General features: G+C 28.9%; 1 protein-coding gene across 1 annotated transcript; it reads left to right on the forward strand.

Moving 5' to 3' along the window:
- Positions 1–18,399: 18,399 nt before the first annotated feature.
- Positions 18,400–22,099, forward strand: LOC110426925 (glutamine synthetase cytosolic isozyme 2). Its single transcript, XM_021442263.1, has 12 exons — positions 18,400–18,578; positions 19,118–19,157; positions 19,264–19,367; positions 19,508–19,556; positions 19,685–19,791; positions 19,925–20,012; positions 20,514–20,642; positions 20,760–20,834; positions 20,927–20,980; positions 21,103–21,140; positions 21,242–21,401; positions 21,670–22,099. The coding sequence occupies exons 1-12, from the start codon at positions 18,505–18,507 to the stop codon at positions 21,820–21,822; spliced, it is 1,071 nt and encodes a 356-aa protein (XP_021297938.1). The 5' UTR covers positions 18,400–18,504; the 3' UTR covers positions 21,823–22,099.
- Positions 22,100–22,442: the final 343 nt, after the last annotated feature.

The raw sequence follows: 22,442 nt of genomic DNA on the forward strand, positions 1-22,442 counted from the left end.
AGTACATGATAACGTGATATATTGATGTGCCATGATGATATTATCATATTATATTTTTTCATTTTGCATATTAGCACTATGTTTGTGTTCTGTAAATATAAAATGATAAGTGATATTTTAACTAATGATATTTCTTCAATCATTAATTATAAGATTTTATATATTTGACCCAAATAAATATAAAAATTTAATTAAATATAATAAAAAATAAAGTGTTATTTAAATATTTTTAAATAATTCAATAATATTTTAAAGTATTATGACATATATAAATATTACTAAAATTTTCAACAATTCAATTAGTTCATTGTTTACTTAAAATAAATACTTATAAATTTTCATTTATTACATTCATGTCATCTGTGAGTCGTATAATTGAAATGTGTGGCGTAATAGTAGTAGTATTACTTTAAAAATGTTTAAGACTTTAGGTTAGGTTATATAGACAAGTACAAGAAAATAAAAAGAGAAAGAATAATACTTTGATTGTACATAAAGAGAGAACGATAGCTAGTTGTAAATAACAATAATTTATATTTAATAGTTGTTATTCTCTTTTAAAAAGATTAAGATTTCATTTGATTTTGAAGTAATTTTATTAACTAATTTAGTAGATACATAACATTACTTCAATAATTTATACTTTTAATAAGGTGTTTAATATATAAAACTATAAATTAATATTAGGTTAAATATCATGGATACAATATTATATAAAAAAAGATTTATTTTAAAAAAATAAAAATAAAACAGTTCTCATGGGAAGTCAAAATTTAGTTGAGATCAGTACCCACGATTTCAATTTTGAGGACACGTGGCACTTTTATGCTCATCATCTTGTGCCATGCAAACATGTGGTACTTTAAATTTTAAGTGAAAGAAATTTATTTGTTTATTTTTTTTGACAATCAAATTATACTTTTATTAGACGTGAGAAACGTAACCCCATTATATCTTGAAGCAAAATAGCATCAATCTCATGTGAAGGCTTGACAAAAACTACAAATCTATCTATATTCATCTAATTTTTTGCCATAAGATTTGCAACTCTATTCCCTTTTCTAAAAACATGTCTGGCAACTACATTCCAATGTCTAAAGATAAGACTCTTAATTGCCTTAATTAAATCTGAATTCTGGCAAAGGTATGTTTCTTAATCTCTTTAAAAAAGAAAAAGAAAAGAATCTAAAAATTGCTCTTAAAATTGTAGAATTTTGCAAAACTTAATTTTAATGAAAGAAGAGGAGAAGAAGATGATGGAGTTGGAGAGATAATGGAAGAAGACAAGAAAAAGATGGAGTTGGAGAGAGATTAAAGATGAGAATAAGAAAAAGAGCATATGAAAGAGATTAAAAAATGAAAATATTTTTTTTTATTTGTTATGAAATAAATTTGAAAAGAACAACCATAAGAGAAATATAAGAAAAAGAATTTAGAGGAAATAAGAAGATCTTATTCAAGTATGCATTTACAAATAAAGTGAGAGACCTATTTATAAGCCAATAATCCCTTGAATCATAATTCTAATCTAATTCTATTTAAAGTTCAAATCATATTACACTTCTTATATCTTGCCTATTGGGTTATTTAACTTGGTTACACTTTTTAGGTCATAACATAATGGACATTCACATATTTGTTCATAACACTCCTCCTTGAATGCCCATTGTACTAAAAATATACCTTTTAAAACCTTACAAGGAAAAAATCTCATGGGAAAAAAATCCAAGTGAAGGAAAAAGAGTACATAATCTTTTCAAGAATACGCTTTTGAAATACTACCTTATTAAAAATCTTATCAAGAAAAACCCAATGGGAAAAACCTTGATGAAGGAAAAGAGTAGAGCGTGTATTTTACTCTCCTTAATAGTTGTATTATAGAGATTTTTAAAATAATGCATTTCAATCTTTTGTACTAACTTTTTAAATATTATAGTAAAAAGAGCTTTGGTGAACAAATCTACTAGATTATTACTTGACTGAATTTGTTGAACACTAATTTCACCATTTTTTTGAAGATCATGAGTGAAGAAGAATTTTGGTGAACTATGCGTAGTCCTATCGCCTTAAATGTATCCTTTTTTTAATTATGCTATACAAGCAGTATTATTTTCATATAATGTTTATTGGAATTTCCTTTTTAGTTGACAAGCCACGCATTTTTTGAATATGTTGAGTTACAGATCTGAACCAGACACATTCATGACTTGCTCATGAGTTGCTAAAATTCCTACATGGTTACAAGAAGTAACAACTATCGTTTATTTTACAAAACACTATGAAATAGTCATACCTCCACTTATGAATAAGAAACCTGTTTAGGATCGAGTTTTGTGTGGATTAGATAAATATCCTGCATTTGCATAACTAATTAAATTTTATGTTGATGCATTTGAATAATATAAGCCCATATCTATTGCTCATTTGAGATATCGAAATATATGTTTAATTCCATTTCAATGTCTTTGAGTTGAAAAAGAACTATATCTTGCTAATAAATTCATAGCAATTGATATATCAAGTTATATATTGCTAGCAAGATACATTAGTGCTTCAATTGCAATAAGATACGGTACTTTAGGACCAAAAAGTTTTTCATTATTCTCACGAGGTCAAAAAAAGACTTTTTTCACATCTAGTGACCTTACAACTATTAGTGAACTCAATGAATGTGTTTTGTCCATATAAAATTATTTTACCATTTTTGTGATATAATTTAATTAATGGACAAAAATTCTATTTGCTAAGTGTTCAATCTAAAGATCCAAACAAAACTTTATTTTTCCAAAGTCTCTCATCTCAAATTCTCTCTTTAAGTAATCCACGGCTTTTGATAACTCTTCAGGAGTTTCAAAAATGTTCAAGTCATCAACATAAACAGCAGTTATAATAAATTCATATCTAAACCCTTTTATAAAACATATGAGCATATAGGATTATTTTTATAGCCCTCTGTTAATAAATATTCACTTAAGCGATTATACCACATGTGTCTAGATTACTTTAATCCATATAAATATTTATTTAATTTAATTGAGTAAATTTTTCTAGAATTCAAATTTTTATGCTTCAGGCCTTTTAAATCCTTCAAGGTTTTTTATATAGATATCAATATCAAATGAGCCATATAAATAGGCTGTAGTTGCATTCATTAGACGCATTTCAATCTTCTCATATATTGTTAGACTAGGTAATATAGAATTGTAATTGTATCCACCATAGAGAATATATCACTTCATATTCAATACTAGATCTTTGGTAAACCTTGTGCAACAAACCATGCTTTATATCTCATAATCTCATTGTCTCATTTCATATTCGTACAAATACCCATTTATATTTCATTGGTTTAACACTATTTGGTGTACAGACTACAAGTTCAAAAACTTCATGTTTTGCAAATAAATTCAATTTCTCCTTAATTGCATCTTTCCACATTGGCCAATCATTTCTATGTCTACATTCTTCAATAAATAAAAGTTTAAGATTCTCATTTTTCTTTCATAATATTGAGCTCTATATTATATACAAAATATCATCGACGTTTATTTACAGGTTTCATCTTTTTCTATCATGACATAATTTATTGAGATCTCTTTATTTTCACTGATTTCGGGTATCTAAATTTCTTTTGAAATGTTTATCAATTATGTCAGGGGCCTCTTATAGAGTTTCTACTTCCTCTTTCTAACCATCTTAAATATTTACTTTTTTTTTTAGAATTTTATTTTTAGAACCAATTAGTTGCTTTTGACGTGCTTTGTTCGACAATGTCATTAATGTTAATAAGAGTATTTACAGCTAGTATATAAGATTTAATTATTTTTTTAGGTCAGTAAATACATCTGGCAACTGATTTATTATATTTTGTTAAAAAATTATCTTTTGAACTTCAAGTTCATATTGATTTGTGCGATGATCAAAACTAGATAATGATAATTCATTTTAAGAATTTTTTTTTTTGCAGATGCTTATATTTCTCCCCCTAATATTGGAAATTGTTTCATCAATATGACAATTGACAAACTTTGTCATGAATAAATCTCATATTGATAATTTTAAATACTTAATTGCAAATGGAGATTCGTATCCAACATATATTCCTAATCTCCTTTGAGAACCTATCGTTGTGTATTGTGGTGGAGCAATTGAAACATATACGGCACATCCAAAAATTCTTAGATGAGAAATATTTGGTTCCTGACCACAAACCAATTGTATAGTAAGAATTTATAATAATTCTTTTAGCCTGATGCATAGAAATGCTGCTACATCCAAAATGGCATGCCCTCAAGCAGGCATTGGGAGTTTGAATTTCATAAGTAATGACCTCGTAATCAGTTGAAAGTGTTTAATAAATAATTCAGCTAGACCATTTTGTGTATAAACATAAGCAATGGGCTATTCAATAATTATTCCAGCTAATATGCAATATTAAAAGCTTGAGATGTAAATCCACCAGCATTGTCAAGACAAATAATCTTGATTATATAACTAAAAAAATGTGTTTGCAAATGAATGGTTGCAAATGCCAAATTGCAAGCTCATAATAAGCAACATGTGACCATCTAGTTAATGCATTGATTGAAATTGTAAAATATCTAAATGATTCACATGGTGGATATGTGAATCCACATATAACTTTAAATATTATGCAAAAACTGAGGGAATTCAATCCCAACTTTAGCTAATGATAGCCTTATAATTTATCTACCTTCAGAGCAAGCAGCATATAAAATTCATTAAATTGAAAAATCTTCTGGTTTTTCAATGAAAGATCATATAAATTTTTAATCATTTTTTTTGCATCATTATTGATCTAGGATGGTCTAATCAGTCATGCCAAATATTAAAATCATTAGTAAACTTTTTAGTTTACTATGAGTTTCAAGTATTCTAATATTTGTATAGTTTAATTCTAAAAACAGAGCGAGTAATTTTTTTTTCAACACGCACTTTTTGCTTGAGATAATAGATGTAATATGAAGGTATTACATGTCTTTTTCATTCGTTGTCTCAATATGATATCTATTCAGATAAATATCTTTAAAGCTTAATAAATTTTTTTGAGACTTAATAGAAAATAATATATCTTCTATTACTTTATTCCTCAAGGTAGTAAAATATTAGCTCTTCTAGAGCCTTCAATTAATTTTTACTACCAGATATTGAATTGACATTGATTTTTTTTTCATTGTCAAGTAGGACATATTTTTATTATTTTTAAATATAGTGTGTGTTGTAGCAATGTCTGTTAGACATATATTTACATTATTGATCTTAGATATAATAAGATGAAGATCTATATTTTCTTTAATAAAATTAAATATATACAATAAGAAATTTACAAGTTAACATGAAATAGTATTAAATATATAATTAAAACACATAATAAGAACATATTATTTAGATATAATAAAAGCATATTAAAACATCTTCATAATACAATTATACTAAAATATACCAATTACTATTAAGTTAATTCTCATATATTCCCATTACCGATTAAATGATCAATTCCTTTTTTAGGATAAGAAAATCAACCATGGATATTTTCGTTACTAATTATATAACAATTTGTCTTTTAGGGTGGACAAATATCTTAATGTACTATATCAACTTTGCCATGGTTAAAATCATCACAAGATATTTTAGTTTTCAGTAATACTTGATAAAATTCAAGACGTATAACTAGTACGTAACCAATGGTCTTTCATGCCACATTAATGACAATATGTTTTCTATATTCCTTTTATTCTTTCCATTTTTGTCTTTTCATTATTCATACACTTTTGATGGGTTGAAAGTATTCATCTACCTTTTTGGTTTGATGGGTTATTCACTTTTGGTGGGTCAATGGGTTATGACATTCATCCACTTCTGGTGGTAAAATTATCCATCCACTTCTGGTTGCAAAATTGTCCTTAGATTCTTATGGTAAAATTATCCATCCACTTCTTGTGGTAAAATTATTCTTAGATTCTGATGATAAAATTTTTCATCCACTTCTAGTGATAAAATTAATCTTAGAATTAAAATAGTGATAGTGTATATGATCATAATTATTAAATGATGTGGCATTCACTTTAGGAAATAAATAGATTCATGACCATGACCATAATTATTAAATGATGTCGCATTCACTTCAAGGAATGCACAAATTTATAATTTTTTTGATTAATAGCTCATTTGTCACGTTCACTTCAAGGAATGGACATTAATATAATAGTAAATTCACTTTCCAATCAAGGGACATAATATAATATATACTATATGATAGCAAAATTCATATTAAGGTCGATTTTTAGGGAATGAAAATATTAAAGAGATATCAAGTCACTCACTTGATTTGTTACAACCAAAAAGTAAAGACCAACCATTGAAATCCGTTTAAAGCTTGGAGATAATGAAAACAAAATAATAGCAACATTTACCTGATTTGCTAAAACTATAAATCAAAACTGAATCATTAAAATCCTTTCGAAGCTTAAAGATGATGAAAACATAATAATTCTACAACTTAAGAGATCAGAGAGGATTGCGTTGATAACGTGTTACGAAATAAATCTAAAAAAAACAACCATAAGAGAAATATAAGAGAAAGAATTTAGAGGGAATAAGAAGATTTTATTCAAGTATGTATTTACAAATGAAGTGAAAGACTTATTTATAAGCCAACAATCTCTTGAATCACAATTCTAATCTAATTCTATCTAAAAGTTCAAATCATATTACACTTCTTGTATCTTGCATATTAGGCTGTTTGACTTGGTTTTCACTTCTTGAGTCATAACATAATAGACATTCACATATTTATTCATAACATTGTTTAATTAATTATTATAAACTTTTTAATATTGAATTTTCAGTCCTTAAAGATTTTTAATTTTACCTCATTAATGAGATGTCATATTTTGGTGAGTTAGCAATGTATAGAAACTATTCACTGTCAATGCATTAAATATTAATCATTTTTATTAATGTTTTATATTGTTAAGACTAAGACGATTAGAATTTTTTTATTTTATTAAGTTAATATTAATAATGTTATTAAAATTAAAAAATTAAATTAATGATAATAAATTAAAAAGTAGGGATATATACAAATATAGAATAATTAAGTATCAAATTTTAAATCTAAAAAGACAAATTTATTCTACCTCAAGTTATAAAGTATTTTTTGTAATTTATTCTTTATGTTTATAATGTCCAACTGCCTTTCATTCTTTTTTGTCTTTTATTACTCTTAAAAAAAAAATACTCATTACAAAGGGAAGAAGAGAAATATTTGGAATTTGTCAAAATTTACCTCTTCCTTTAATTGATAGTTTAGTCTCTATTTCGTTGTTACTTTTATTATATTTTATTTTTAAAAAGAAATATATAAAAGAACATTTAAATAAAATTTTTTTGTGAATTATAAATAAAAAAATATTTATTATTTTTTATAGAAGGATAAAATAGTCTTGCATTTATATTTTCATTCCCATAATTTTATCTTGCATGTTGTTACAAGTTACATATTTTTAATATTTTTTATTTCTATTTGATATATTGAAAATAAATTTCTTTTGTTAGAGTTTTTGCAAAGAAAGCAAAAGTAAAAAACATATTTGGATACAAAAGTAAATAAAAATGATGAAGTATTATATACAAAATATATGTAATTTTTTTAGATGACAAAATGTATGATTCTATTGTTATATAAAGTAATTATATTATGATTATTATGAAATATAACTTAAAAGAATAACTATGAAAGAAAATATTTAAAAGGAGTAAGAAAATTTTATTTAAGTGTATGTTTACAACAAAGTAAGGGCCTATTTATAAACGAATAACCCCTTATCTAGATAAAATTTTTAAAATAAAGGTAATGCTTATGGGGATTTGATATGGATGGATTAAATCATAATCTTAATCCAATCTAATTTATATCCAAATCTAGATATATATATATATATATATATATAAAATCAAATCTAAGAGTTTAAATTAGATTATACTTCTTGTGTTTGGCCTATTGCATTGTTTGATTTGGTATGAACTTCTTGCGTCATAACATAATGAACATTCACATATATATTCATAACACTCTCTTTTAAATATCTATTGTATTAAGAATATACATTGTTAAAACCTTATTTAAAAAAACCTCATGAAAAAAAATCTAAATGAAAGAAAAAGAATACATAATTCTTTTCAAGAATATGCTTTTGAAATACCACTTTATTAAAAACCTTACTAAGAAAAACACAATGAGAAAAATCTTGATGAAGGAAAAGAGTAAATTGTGTATTTTACTCCCCTTGATGACTGCATTATTTGAAATCTTTAAAACGATGCATTTCAATCTTTTATACCAGCTTTTCAAACGTTATAGTAGGAAGCATATCGATGAATAAATCTGTTAGATTGTCACTTGAACGAATTTGTTGAATACTAATATCACATTTTTCTTAAAAATCAAGAGTGAAGAAGAGTTTTAGGAAAATATGTTTTGTACTAACATCTTCAATGTATCATTCCTTTAACTAAGTTACGCAAGCTGTAGTATCCTTATATAATATTGTTAGAATTTCTTTAGTTGACAAGTCACACGTTCCTTTAACCAACAAATTGTTTAAGAAATTTTATTTTTGGATATTTTAATCATCAATCACATGATCAATTCCTTCTTTAAAGTGACATTTTGATGTGTTATATCAACTTGCCCTAGGGTAAAATATCTTGAACAAAATTTGTTTCGGCATATATATATTTTTCTTTTTGTAACTTTTAATGATACTTGATAAAGTTTAATAAGATGTTTTAGCGTATAATACGTATGTGATCAATAGTCTTTCATGTCACATCAATAACAGACATTGTTTTGTATTCTTTTTATTCTGTTCAATTTTGTCTATTTCTTATATTTCTTTATTAGTCATCCATTCTCTTTATTATTCATCCATTCTTAGTGGGTTAAAAGTATTCATCCATTCTTGATGGGTTAAAAGCATTCTTATTATTAAAATAATGATTTGTGTAACTAACAAAATTACAATAATTATGGTGACTTTTTTCACGTCCATGACTATAATTATTAAATGATATAGCATTCACTTCAAAGAATGGACAAGGTTCTTGATTTTTCATTAGTAGCTTGCTATTTTGCTTAACCACAAAAAGACATGAAATCTAAAACAAAATGTATTTTTGGATTACTCAATGTATAATGTTTTCACTTGTTGTAAAATAGATATCAAACAAAGTCAGATATCATTCAAAGTCAATTTCATATGTTTAATTTAAAAATGTCTTATACAAAATCTCACAATATCAAAGATAGATTTGCATATGTTGAGTAAAATAATGGTCAAAATTTAACAAATAAATCATATAAATATCATATATATACTCATGCTCAACCTGATTTAATAAATCAAGGAAAAAATGTTAGAAAAATTTAAGGGAAACAAGGAATATAAAATAAAATAAGTAAAAATAGTAAAAGGAAGTTTGAGGCGTGGTATCACTGTCCTTAAGGATAATTTTCGTCCGTTTGGAGTATGAAACTTGGTACAAAATGACTGTAGCGGTTATCATCTAAAATTCAATATACCCTTCCTTAGTAGTTTGCACTAACTATTAAGGGATACAAGAATAGCAGAAACAAAGAAAGAACTCAGCTATTGAAGAAAGGAGGCGAAGAAGATAAGTAAAGAAAGGTCAAAAGGTGAAAGGCTTTGGTGTGTGTTGAGAGTGAAGGTGTGAGGTTGTATTTATAGGCATGGAGTGAGGTAAACGATGCACTAAATAAGGTGAACGTTGAACCAGATTAAGGAGTTGAGAAAAAGACTCGGGAAGTTAGAGAAAAACCAAGTCAGCTACTCAAGTATCTGTTGTAGAACTTAGTCAAATAAACATTGGAGCAAAACCAAGTAAGCTAGGTAGAGTTTGAGTATGATTCAATCAAGGCTGAAAACTTTAAAAAAAAATTAATGCCAAGGTACAAAAGTTCACTTGGGCACAACCCACGTGTATATTCTCGCGTAGGGGATGAATTTGAAATTTCTTAAGGTTTAGCCTAATCTTGTGTGCGCGCGAGCCCACTATGTTTTCCTTGCTTGCAACAAGCTCATAGTGTGCTTTCATATATAAGGCATTCACCTTTCATGTATCTTGGCAAAGTGAGATGTTTGAACTTTATGAAATACACTATTTTCCAACAATCCCTCACATATTTCATATGATTTTATAAGAAGTTTTACTGGGTCAAATTTCATTTAAGTGTAATGCATCGTGACTAATGCTTTTTAAGCTATGAATCACCCTAGAAAGAATAAAACATAAGTCACAGAATTTTGTTGAAGTTTGTAACTTATATGAACTAAAATTCTTTATGTGAAATATAGTTTTCATCAATCACATTACACTCCCACAATTTCTGTTGTTCAATGCGGTTTTGCGCTAATAGGCCATGCGCATACCTGGTTATTCATAAGTGCTCTAGAGAATTTGCCATAATTCTCATAAGAATGGCCTTAATCCACACTTATATAGGTTGATTCCATCAAGTGTATACTGCAATATAATATACTACCCATAAGGGATACGGAATGCATTAAGAGTTTCGCTCAACCTCTCCTGCATTATAGTTTTGTACTACTCACACATCATAAGAGGAACAATAATTTCAATAGTGTATTAATTTATCAACAAATAACTTATTATTACCCATATGAACCTAATTCATGGGATCTCTAATCACATAGGTTGGGTTACCATTATTTGTTGATTTTCTTATTTGGCTTAAGTGCCATTCCCCTCGATGTAGCATTAATTAACTTTTTTCCTAGGGGTTTAGTTCGATGATTGGCCAAATTCAGCTCTGACTTCACATAATTAATGGATATAATTCCATCTTTAAGCAACTGCTTTACTACATCATGTCTCAAATGAATGTGTCTATTTTTACCATTGAAAGTTTTTTTCTTTGCAATGGCTATTACCGTTTAGCAATTACAATGCATAGACATAGAAGGTGTTGGTTTCATTCTCAATGAAATATCTGCTAAGAAGTTTCTCAACCACTCAACCTCATTGCCAGCCAATTCTAAAGCTACAAATTCTAACTCCATTGTATATTTAACAATTATTATTTATTTGGCTAATTTCTAAGTTATAGCACCTCTATCAAGGGTGAATACATAACTACTCATGGATTTCGTCTCATCTGAATTTGAGATCCAATTAGCATCACTATATCCTTCTAATATAGCGGGAAATTCATTATATAAAATACCTTAGTTCATGGTACCTTTCAAATATTTCATCACCCTACTTAAGGCAGTCTAGTGATCTCTATTGGGACTTTATGTATATCTACTAAGTCTACACACAGCATACGCTATATCTAGTTGAGTATAATTCATCAAATGCATCAAACTCCTAATAATTTGTGCATACTAAGACTGAGCTATACTATCATCTCTACTTTTCTTTAATTGGATATTACTATCATAAGAAGTACTCACAGGTGTGACATCAAAATGTCCAAACCTTTTAAGGAGTCTCTTAATATAATGCTCTTGTGTTAGCATTAAGCCACTATCATATCTTATGATTTTAATATCCAAAATAACTTTGGCTTCTCCCAGATCTTTCATATCAAATTTAGAAGCAAAAAAACATTTTGTTTGATTAACCATATCAATGCCTGTACCAAAAATAAGCATATCATCAACATATAAGCTAATAATCACATATTTATTATCAATAATTTTTGTATACACACATTTAACAACTCCTACAGTAGAAAATCCATTACTAACAAGAACTTGATCAAATTTCTCATGCCATTGTTTTGGTGCTTGTTTCAAGCCATATAAAGATTTAATCAATTTACAAATTTTGTTTTCTTGACCAGGAAGAACACATCCCTCGAGTTGTGTCATATAAATTTTTTCTTCTAAATCACCATTTAAAAAAAGCAGTTTTTACATCTATTTGATGAACAACAAGTTTGTAAATTGAAGTTAAGGCAAATAAAACACGAATAGATACAATTCTTATTACTAGAGCAAAAGTATCAAAATAGTCAACATTTTATTTTTGAGTAAAACCTTTTGCAACTAATCTAGCGTTGTATTTATCAATAGAACTATCAGGATTAAATTTTTTTAAAAAAAATCCATTTGCAACCAGTTGGTTTGGTTCTAGGTGATAAATCAACTAATTCCTAAGTTTAATTTTGTAAAATCAAATCAATCTCATTTTACATGCCTTCTTTCCAAAATGAACTTTCTTTAGAAAAAAATAACATCAGCATAAGTTAAAGGATCATTATCTACAAGATAAGTATAAAAATTATTGCCAAAAGAAATTTCTTTCCTTGGTCTTTAACTTCTTCTCAAATCATCATTTTGTATTTGAAAATCATTTTTACTAAAGGGTGCATGAGAAATTGTATCAGTTTTTAATAAAAAAATATGCTCAAAAAATTTAGCATTCTTTCTTTCAATAATTGTATTATAATCAAGAACATCACGTTTTAATACAAGAAATCTATATGTAGCACTATGTTTAGCATAACCAATAAATATACAATCAGATGTCTTAGAACTAATTTTTCTCTTCTTAAATTCGAGAGGCATTACCTTAGCTAAACACCCCCACACTTTCAAATATTTTAAATTAAGAGAATTACCTTTCTATAATTCACAAGTTATCCTACTAGTTTTCTTATAAGGTATTCTATTTTGAATATGACATGCAGATAATAAAACTTCACTCCACAATTTTTCATATGCATTAGAACTAACAAGCATAGAGTTTATCATTTCTTTTAATATTCTATATTTTCTTTCTGCTACACCATTTGATTCAAGAGAATATGAAGGCGTAATTTTATGAATTATTCTTTCTTTTTCACAAATATCATTTATCGGTATATATTCACCCCCTCTATTTAATCTAACTTTTTTATCCTTTTATTTAGTTGATTTTTTACCTCAGCTTTATATTTAATAAACATCTCCAAAACTTCATCTTTATGCCTAAGTAAATAAACTTTAGTAAATTTAGAATAATAGTCAATAAATATAATATAGTATTGCTTACCACCTCTAGTCATAATTTGTTTTAGATCTCCTAAGTCAGTATGTATTAAACTTAATAATTCTGATTTTCTGTTCACTGAAATACAAGATTTCTTAGTTGATTTCGTTTCATCACATATTTTGCATTTATTAAAGCATCCATTTTTAATACCAAAAATTAAACCAAGTGATTGCATTTTCTTAATGTAAGAAATGCTAACATGTCCTAGTCTACCATGCCATAAATCAACAGAATCAATCATATAAGTATAAGAACTAGTATTTTCATTTAAAACATTGCAAATGTTAAGTACAAAGTGTCTTTAATTGCATTAACCCTTACCCACAAATATATTATTTTTTATCATCACGATATTGTCAGATTCGAATGACACTTGCACCCCAACCTTGCCTAATAAGGTCACAAATACCAAGTTTGCCCTTATATTGGGAACATGATGAACATCATTTACAGCTAGGGTCTTGCCAGATGTGAGCTTGAGAGAGACTTTTCCTTTACCAAGAACTTGAGTAGTTTGAGAATCACCAAGGTATATTGTCTCTTCTCCTTCCCCTATTGGAGTATAGGAGGTAAAAGTATTTCTGTTTGCATAAATATGCTTGGTAGCACTCGAGTCTACCACCCAGTCCTTCACACTGGCCACCATATTTACTTGTGAAATGACCACAGCAATTACATCATCGGACTCATTTGCTTTGACCAAGTTGACTCTTGAATTAGCAGGTTTGTCATTTTCCTTTGCTTTTTTCCTACATTGTGCTACATGATGCCCTGATTTTTCACAAACAAAACTACCATTCTTTTTGAAGGTGGGATAAGGAACTTTGGGTTTATGATCAGGTTTGTAGTGGTACCTTTGTTGACACTGGGTTCTGCCTTGTACCAGGTTGACTTTAGTTGCAACTTCCTTAGCTTTGGAGGTCTTTATCTCCTTTCGGGTTGTATCTTCAAAGATGATGTGAATAATCAAATCTGCAAGTGACAATTTTTTTTCCTTGTGCTTTAGTTGCTGCTTGTATCCATTCCAAAATTCTGGTAGCTTCTCAATCAGCAACCCATAACGAACCTTTCTTGCAAGTTGATTTTTTCAGTCTTCAAATCATCCATCAATTTGTGGTATTCATTGATTTGACTCTTGATGTGCTTATCATCAGTCATCTTCCAACGATAGAAGTTGCTAATCATGAACTTTTATTTTTCAACATCTTCAGCAGTGTATTTAGTAATTATTGACTCCTATATTTGCTTTGCTTCTTTATACATCAAATAGCTCATTGGAAAGTGTACTAATAATTGTATGCTTGCATACCTTATTTGTGTGCATCCATGGTTCCAATATCTTGACATCATCTGGCTTGGAATCAATTAGCGCAAAAGCTACCCCATGAACATCAAGGATTGAAAAAATCATCTCTTGTCACTTTTTGAAGTTTTTTCCATCAAAGACTTTTATTTGGGAAATATCTGAAAATGGTTTGGCATATGGAGCCAAAGGCATAGGAAGAACGATCAACGCAGTGGGAGCCATGGCGGAACCATTGACAGTGGTGGTGGTAGTACGGGCAGATGCAGCAGTAGGAATAGTGGTAGTAGCATTATCAACGTGAGAATCTATTATCCTTAAGATTGTTAGGAAAAATTAAGAGAAACAAGGAATATAAAATAAAATAAGTAAAAAAAATAAGAAAAAGTCTGAAACGTGATATCACTGTCCTTAAAAATAATTTCTACCCCTTCGAAGTATAAAACTTGATGCGAAAAGACTATAACGATTATCTTCTAAAATTCAACAGACCATTCCTTAGTAGTTTGCATTAACTATTAAGGGATGGCAGGAACAACAAAAACAGAGAAAAAACATAACTATTAAAGAAAGGAGGCGAAGAAGATGAGTAAAGAACACTCAGAAGGTGAAAGGCTTTGGTGTGTGTTGAGAGTGAAGGTGTGAGGTTGTATTTACAAGCATAGAGTGAGGCGAATGTTGCACCAAATAAGGTGAACGTTGAACCAGATTAGAGAGTTGAGAAAAAGATTTAGGGAGTTAGAGAAAAACCTGATCAGCTACTCAGGTATCCATTGTAGAACTTAGTCAGATAAACATTGAAGCAAAACCATAAAGCTAGGTAGAGTTTGAGTATGATTCAATCAAGGCTGAAAACTTTAAAAAAATTAATGCCAAGATACAAAAGTTCACTTGAGCATAGCTCACGTGTTTATTCGCACGCAAGTGGGGGGAAATCTAAAATTTCTCAAGATCTGACCCAATCTTGTGTGCGCGTGAACCCACTCTATTTTTCTTGCTTGCAACAAGCCCATAGTATGTTTTCATATATAAAGCATTCACCTTTCATGTATCTTGACAATGTTAGATGTTGGAACTTTATGAAATACATTATTTTCTAACACCAAATATGTAAATACTATATAATAGTATAATTCACATTAAGACTGATTTTCAAGGAATGAAAACATCAAAGAGATATCAAGTTATGTATTTGATTTTCTAAAATAAAAAATCAAAGATCAACCATTGAAATTCTTTTGAAGCTTGAGGATGATGAAAATTAAATAATACCAAAACTCGAGAGAGTAGAAAATTTTGCTAATAACGTGTTATGAAATATAATTTGAAAGAACAATTATAAGAGAAAGTATTTAAGGGAAGTAAGAAGGTCTTATTTGCTCTTAAAAAAATCTTATCTCAATGTGTATTTACAAATAAAGTGAGAACTAGTAACTCTTTATTTTGATAGAATCTACAAGATAAAAATAATATTTAAGGAATTTGACTTAGATAGATTAAATCTTAATCGTAATCCAATCTAATCTATATAAAAATCTAGATATTTATAATAAAATATAAGAGTTCAAATCAGACTATACTTCTTGTGTCTGGCCTTATTGTGCTGTTTAATTTGAACTGAACTTTTTTCTTCATAATATAATAGCATTCACACATATATTTATAACAATAACTAGTTTTGCATTTTATATTCATTTTAAATCAATAATGATATTAGTTTTCATTAGCTTTATAGTAATTCTTTAAAAAAGTTAAAATAAAAAATAAAAAAACAAATAGCTCGTAAAAGCATTATCTAAGAATAATCTTTCAACAAATAATTATCGATTTATTTTTCAATTTATAACTTCCGATCTTTTATCATAAATTGATACATGTATTTTTTTATCAAATCTTAGATAAAAAATTTGTCGGTATCATTGTTTATTTTTAATTTATTTTCATATAAATTATTTACTCAATTTAAGATTATTAATATCTCAATCATAAATAATCATTAATTAAAAAGGTTTACCAAAAATAAATTGGTTTCCGAAATTATTGTTGCCCAAGCTTACAATATTATGAATTGATGGCCGCCCAATTCCCTACTTTTCATGAAAGGGCCAGGGCTAAAGTAGAAATAGATATTGTTGCTTATAAAGTAAATAAAGTGCTCCACCTACAGCTTACATTTAAAGACCCTTTAATTATTTCCCCAGCTCTCCTAAATTTGTTAGTATTTCTTTATTTTACTTTTGCAAATGTGAAGATGTGATGCACAATAATAATGGCTTTTTTTTTCCCAAAGTCTCCTGTTTTTTATTGTTAATAATTGTTCATAAAAAAGAAAAAGAGTAAAGAAGGATTTTCAACTCTCACATCTTCTAAAATCTCTTTTTTTTAAACTCTCCAATTGAGTTTAATTTTCATAAATTGCATTTCAATAATTTTAAAGTTAATTAGTTCAATTGATCGAGAAAAATTTTCATTATCTCAGTTTAATCATGTTAATCAATATCCTTAAATAAAATAACTATTTTAATCAAATTAAATTAATTAAAATTTATCAATTAACTCAATTAAATTGGTTTTAACTAATTTTAGGCACCTTACTCTCCGTGTCTCTCTAAAATCAAAATTATCATAAAATTTATTTGATAGATGTAATTCATTTAATAAAATATGAGTCAGAATGTGGGCAGAGCTTAATTTTAACTATATGAATAAAATATAATATTATATACCTATATATAAATTAAAAATTAAAAATTAAAAACAAAACCCTCAATTATTACCTCCCCAACTCAACATGTACGGAGTTGACTATTGGTTCCTTCGTCCCTCCGCATTGGTCGACAGTCATGAGCCAACCAAATATAAGAAAAAAAATTAAGACTGATTAAAGCTTTAATTAAATTATTTTTTATTAAAAAAAATTTAATAATGTAATATAATTATTTTAATGTAATATGATCGTAAACAATACTATTATTGTAATATTTCTTTGGTCCTTCCACGGCCATCGAGAGTCATGAGACCACTGGAGCATCGAAAAAGAAAATTAGAGGGAATAATAAATTAAGAAGGATTAATTTTTTTTAAAGAAAATGGCTAAACAAGTTAGCCGGTAAATTAAACCCCAACAAGCTGGACTTTTCTGATAAACGATTAGATTCCCTCCACGAGCGATAAGTACGAGTATCCACTCTTCTTATTTTTTTAAAATAAAAAAAATTAAAAAAGTTACTAATAGTACAATTCTTGTTTATTTATTTATTACAAATAAAATTGTTTTTAATGAAAAATTTTAAAAAAATAAAATTATAAAACTTTAAGAATTCCATTATTTTTTGAAATCAATAGACTAAATTTGATAATTTTAAACACGAAATGAAAAGACACGAAATTAAAAAGATTTGAATTTAATTTCAATATTTTTATATTTAATAGTATCTGATATGAGTAATATGTTTAATTAATCGTGTTTAAATGTATATACATGACAATTTATCAATTTGTTAAAATTAATAGTCAAATATTATTTTAACTTTATTTAAATAATTTTTTAAAAAATTAAATTTTATAAAAATAATAATGTAATTATCCCCGAACTCTAATTTTAGACTTTTGATTTGTTTTAAGATTAGATGTTAATTATAAATTTTATTAGTATGAATATGATAAATTGATAATAAATTTTATATCTGTTATTTATGTTAAATTTTATTATATTTAATGTTATTATTATTATTTTATTATAATTATTAATTTTAAATTTAAATAATAAAATTATATTTAATTATAACTCGTATCATATTTTAAATCTATTTATTTAATAAATATATTAATCATATCATATTACATTATTATTAAATATATATATTAAATAACAATACAAATAATTATTAATAATTTATTTTTATTTAATTATATTTTCGTATCTAACACGAATAAAACACGGACAGTGGAAGGCCCAGTCTACAACAGACGCCGTAACCGCAATATAAAGGCAAAGCAAACCGCCCTCTGTGTTCTACGTCTGCGTTTCTTTCTTTCGTTGTCTTTGCTGAGAGTTTGAGAGGAAGAAACGTTTGAACTCTTTTCCTTCCAAGAACATGTCGCTTCTTTCAGATCTTGTTAACCTTAATCTCTCAGACTGCACTGAGAAAATCATTGCTGAGTACATATGGTCGGTCCCCTTCTGTTTTCCATTCTTTCAATTATTTCTCCATGTGTATTTGGTTTCTTTGAACGTGTCTTCTTTTTTGTTTTGAAATATGTCTAACTCAGTGAATCCGTCAATGGGTTTGTTTTGCCTTTTTGTTTTTTTGCTTTTCATTTCTAGTTGGTTTCGCCTATACTCTGTTTTGCTTGCTAACATAATCAAAACAGAGTTCGTTATGAACTTTGGTTTCGAGAAAGCTTCTCTTTTCATTAACTGTATTGATCCATGATTCAATACTTGTGACTTAAAACTGTCTAGAATCTTAAGTTCTCATCTTTTATACTAAAAATTTTCAGTTGATGGCTTCATCCTAATGATGGGTATACTTTGCTTTTTGATTGTCTTCTTTTTCTGATTGTTCACTAGTTTCACAAGTAATTTCCAGGCAACTTTTCGCTGCTTTTGAGTCAAAGTCTCAACAATCACTAACTTCTTCTCCCTGCTTTTCACCATTGTTACTACTGATGGAAAACTTTTTGCTTTTTAAATTGTTTAATGAATAGGATTGGTGGATCTGGCATGGACCTCAGAAGCAAAGCAAGGGTAATTGGTTTTGCGCCTCTGAAAGTTTGTTTGTTTGTTTTTCTGCTATTGTCTACATTTATAAGACTTTCTAGTAATATGACTGATTTAATTTTGTTATGTAAAGACTGTTTCTGGACGTGTGAGCGATCCTTCAAAGCTTCCCAAGTGGAATTATGATGGTTCCAGCACTGGTCAGGCTCCTGGAGAAGATAGTGAAGTGATCTTATAGTATGTTTTTTTTTCCCCTTTTCTCTTCAATCTTTTTTCTTTTATTGAAAAAAGTTGAAATATTTGGTTCTTTAGCCTCTATTGTTTTCTGCAAGATACTGATCGATTTTTATATATATATTTTCAATGAAATGGAACAGTCCTCAAGCTATCTTCAAAGATCCATTTAGGAGAGGCAACAATATTCTTGTAAGTTCTGTTTCATCTGCTATATTTTGTAATTTGTAACCCAATCTTTTTGGACTTAAATGTATGGTTGACTGAATGCTAACTTCCAGAACGTGCAATTGACCTTTCAACTTTGATGATTGATTTAGGTCATGTGCGATGCTTACACTCCAGCTGGTGAGCCGATTCCCACAAACAAGAGATGCGCTGCTGCAAAGATATTTAGCCATCCTGATGTTGTCGCGGAAGAACCCTGGTATTTTCCGTCACTTGCCATGGTTTTCTTCCTTCTTTTTTGGGGTTAAATTGGACGAGGCTTAGGGGAAAGGGGAGAATCAAATCTTTTAACTACTTCACACTCTGTGATTTAATCTGATACGGGAGAACAGGTATGGAATTGAGCAGGAGTATACCTTGTTGCAGAAGGATGTTAAATGGCCCATTGGATGGCCTCTTGGTGGCTACCCCGGACCTCAGGTAATGAAGCTTTCTTTTCTTTCTTTCTTTCTTTCAAACGTTATTTTGTATTTCATCTTTATTTACTAGTTTTGTTGTTCTCTGTAATTCATTGATTGCTGGACTCATAAGTATCTGTCTTTTCTTAAAACTTTGTTTATTTGGCAACCCAACTTTTGTCTTCATAAGGAAAAAGTAACTGTCATAAATTCACACGAGCTTCTGTTATTTCAGTTTCATTTGTGTTCAGCATATTAGTTTTTTTCCCTCCCTCCTGCTTTTTGTGCCAACCTTCTGTAATGATCTCTGCAGAAATGCCACCATGTGGATGGATGATATTAGTAGCATGTGATTGCTCTTAGTGATGGCATATTCTTAAAGCAGTTTTGTTAATATACTCCTTTTTCTATTAGGCACTCGCTTTTCTAATTATATGACCATCTGGACATGTTGGAGGATTCAAGTTCTTTCTCATAGAGAAGAAGTAGTAGCTGATATGATGCTTTTGTTTTTGCTTGACAGGGACCTTATTATTGTGGTGTTGGCGTCGACAAAGCCTTTGGCCGCGATATTGTTGATTCTCATTACAAAGCTTGTTTATATGCTGGAATTAACATCAGTGGCATCAATGGAGAAGTGATGCCAGGACAGGTAAGAATGACCATATTTTGCCTTTTATGTTCCAAGTGTTAAGCTGCTGATTTAGGCTGCTTCATTTCTTCTCAGTTTTTGATTATGTTAAGCTTTACCTTTCTTCATCTTTTATAGTGGGAATTTCAAGTGGGTCCAGCAGTCGGCATCTGTGCTGCAGATGAGTTGTGGGTTGCACGTTACATTTTGGAGGTAATCCAGCAAGCTTTAGTCAAAGATCATACAAGAGTTTTTGCTTCTACTCTAGTTGTTTAGACCTAATTATTTTTGTTTCTGAATTGCAGAGGATTACTGAGATAGCTGGAGTGGTGCTCTCCTTTGATCCTAAGCCAATTCAGGTTCGAATAGTTGGTTCCAGTAGCTATTGTTTTCTCCCTTTTGGTTCAAACGGTGTGTTCTCTGCTTTGCTCAAAACTAGGGACTTAAAGCTTATTAACTTATTTACCTTGTTTGATCCCAGGGAGACTGGAACGGTGCAGGTGCTCACACAAATTACAGGTACGTTTTTAATTGATTCTGAGAAGTTGATCGAAGAACCAATTAAGTACTTCTGTCGGTTTTCTCTTGTTCCTCATTATGAAGTTTACATGATGTTTCAGTACAAAGTCCACGAGATGTGATAGAGGCTATGAGGTTATCAAGAAAGCAATTGAAAAGCTTGGGCTAAGGCACAAAGAACACATTTCTGCATATGGAGAAGGCAATGAGCGCCGTCTCACTGGGCGACATGAGACTGCTGACATCAACACTTTCTTATGGGTAAAAACTCCTAGAACATCATGAAATTTGTTTCCCTCCATCATAGTCTGAATAAGTAGTGTGCAATGTGTCCAATGCACTTCAGAATGAACTTGTCAGCATTGTCATTATCTGTGTGCTTTTCCATGAAGCTCCTATGTAGTGGTTTGCCATTGAAGGTCTTAGCACCATTCTAACTTCTGTGGTGTGCTGTGTAATCTCCAATAATATGCCTTGTCTGAAATATCTATCTGACTCTAATGTTCTTGTCATTCCAACTGTTGGATAGGGTGTTGCAAACCGTGGGGCATCCATCCGTGTTGGCCGGGACACTGAGAAAGAAGGAAAAGGGTATTTTGAAGACAGGAGGCCAGCTTCAAACATGGATCCATACGTGGTGACTTCCATGATTGCCGAGACCACCATCGTGTGGAAACCATGAGGGCAATAGCTAGCCCATCTTTGTGATGTCGTTGTTCTCTTTCCATGATACAAAGGAAAGAGCTTTCCTTTTGTTTCCAGTAGGATATACTTATTTCTGTTCAGTTAGTACAGCTTTCTTTCCATTCAAGCTGTGTATCAATGGCAGTAGCCAGTTGTATTCGAGGTAGCAGGGGTAGTTTCTGTTGCTTCCTTGCAAATTACAGTGTTAAATAATTGCGAATGCTTATATTTCAATAATGAAATCTGAAATGGCTGGATTTTCAATTTCAGAATCAGTTCATCTGTCTTTGCTTTTGCTCTGTTTCTTTCTCTGTTTCATTCATGCTTCAAAGGAAAAAAAAAAAATTACTGGAACATCTATATGTTATCAAAGATTTAGGAAAAGAACTTCTGAAGATCAAAGTGGCCCTTGTAAACAGCTTGGAATATTTTTCAGTCAAATATTTAAATGTATTTATATTGAAAAGGAATGTAAAATTATTTTTTAAAGTACGGATGAATATTTTTTAACTATTAATTTTAATAAAGATTTGTTTAATTTGTAAGCATATAAGAATTTTAATTGCATTGAATAACTTTTATTAAAAATATATTTTTTGTCTATTAATAAAATTTATC

The sequence above is a fragment of the Theobroma umbraticum genome, unplaced genomic scaffold (assembly GCF_002168275.2).
Source record: "Theobroma umbraticum cultivar Fairchild unplaced genomic scaffold, ASM216827v3 scaffold_239.1, whole genome shotgun sequence".
Lineage (NCBI taxonomy): Eukaryota > Viridiplantae > Streptophyta > Magnoliopsida > Malvales > Malvaceae > Theobroma > Theobroma umbraticum.

Bases quoted from the DNA above. Each gene is read 5' to 3' on its own strand.
- LOC110426925 (XM_021442263.1), top strand. From the start codon at position 18,505: ATGTCGCTTCTTTCAGATCTTGTTAACCTTAATCTCTCAGACTGCACT. The intron at 19,557-19,684 runs GTAAGTTCTGTT...TGATTGATTTAG, and splicing joins GGAGAGGCAACAATATTCTT to GTCATGTGCGATGCTTACAC. The intron at 20,013-20,513 runs GTAATGAAGCTT...TTTGCTTGACAG, and splicing joins GTGGCTACCCCGGACCTCAG to GGACCTTATTATTGTGGTGT.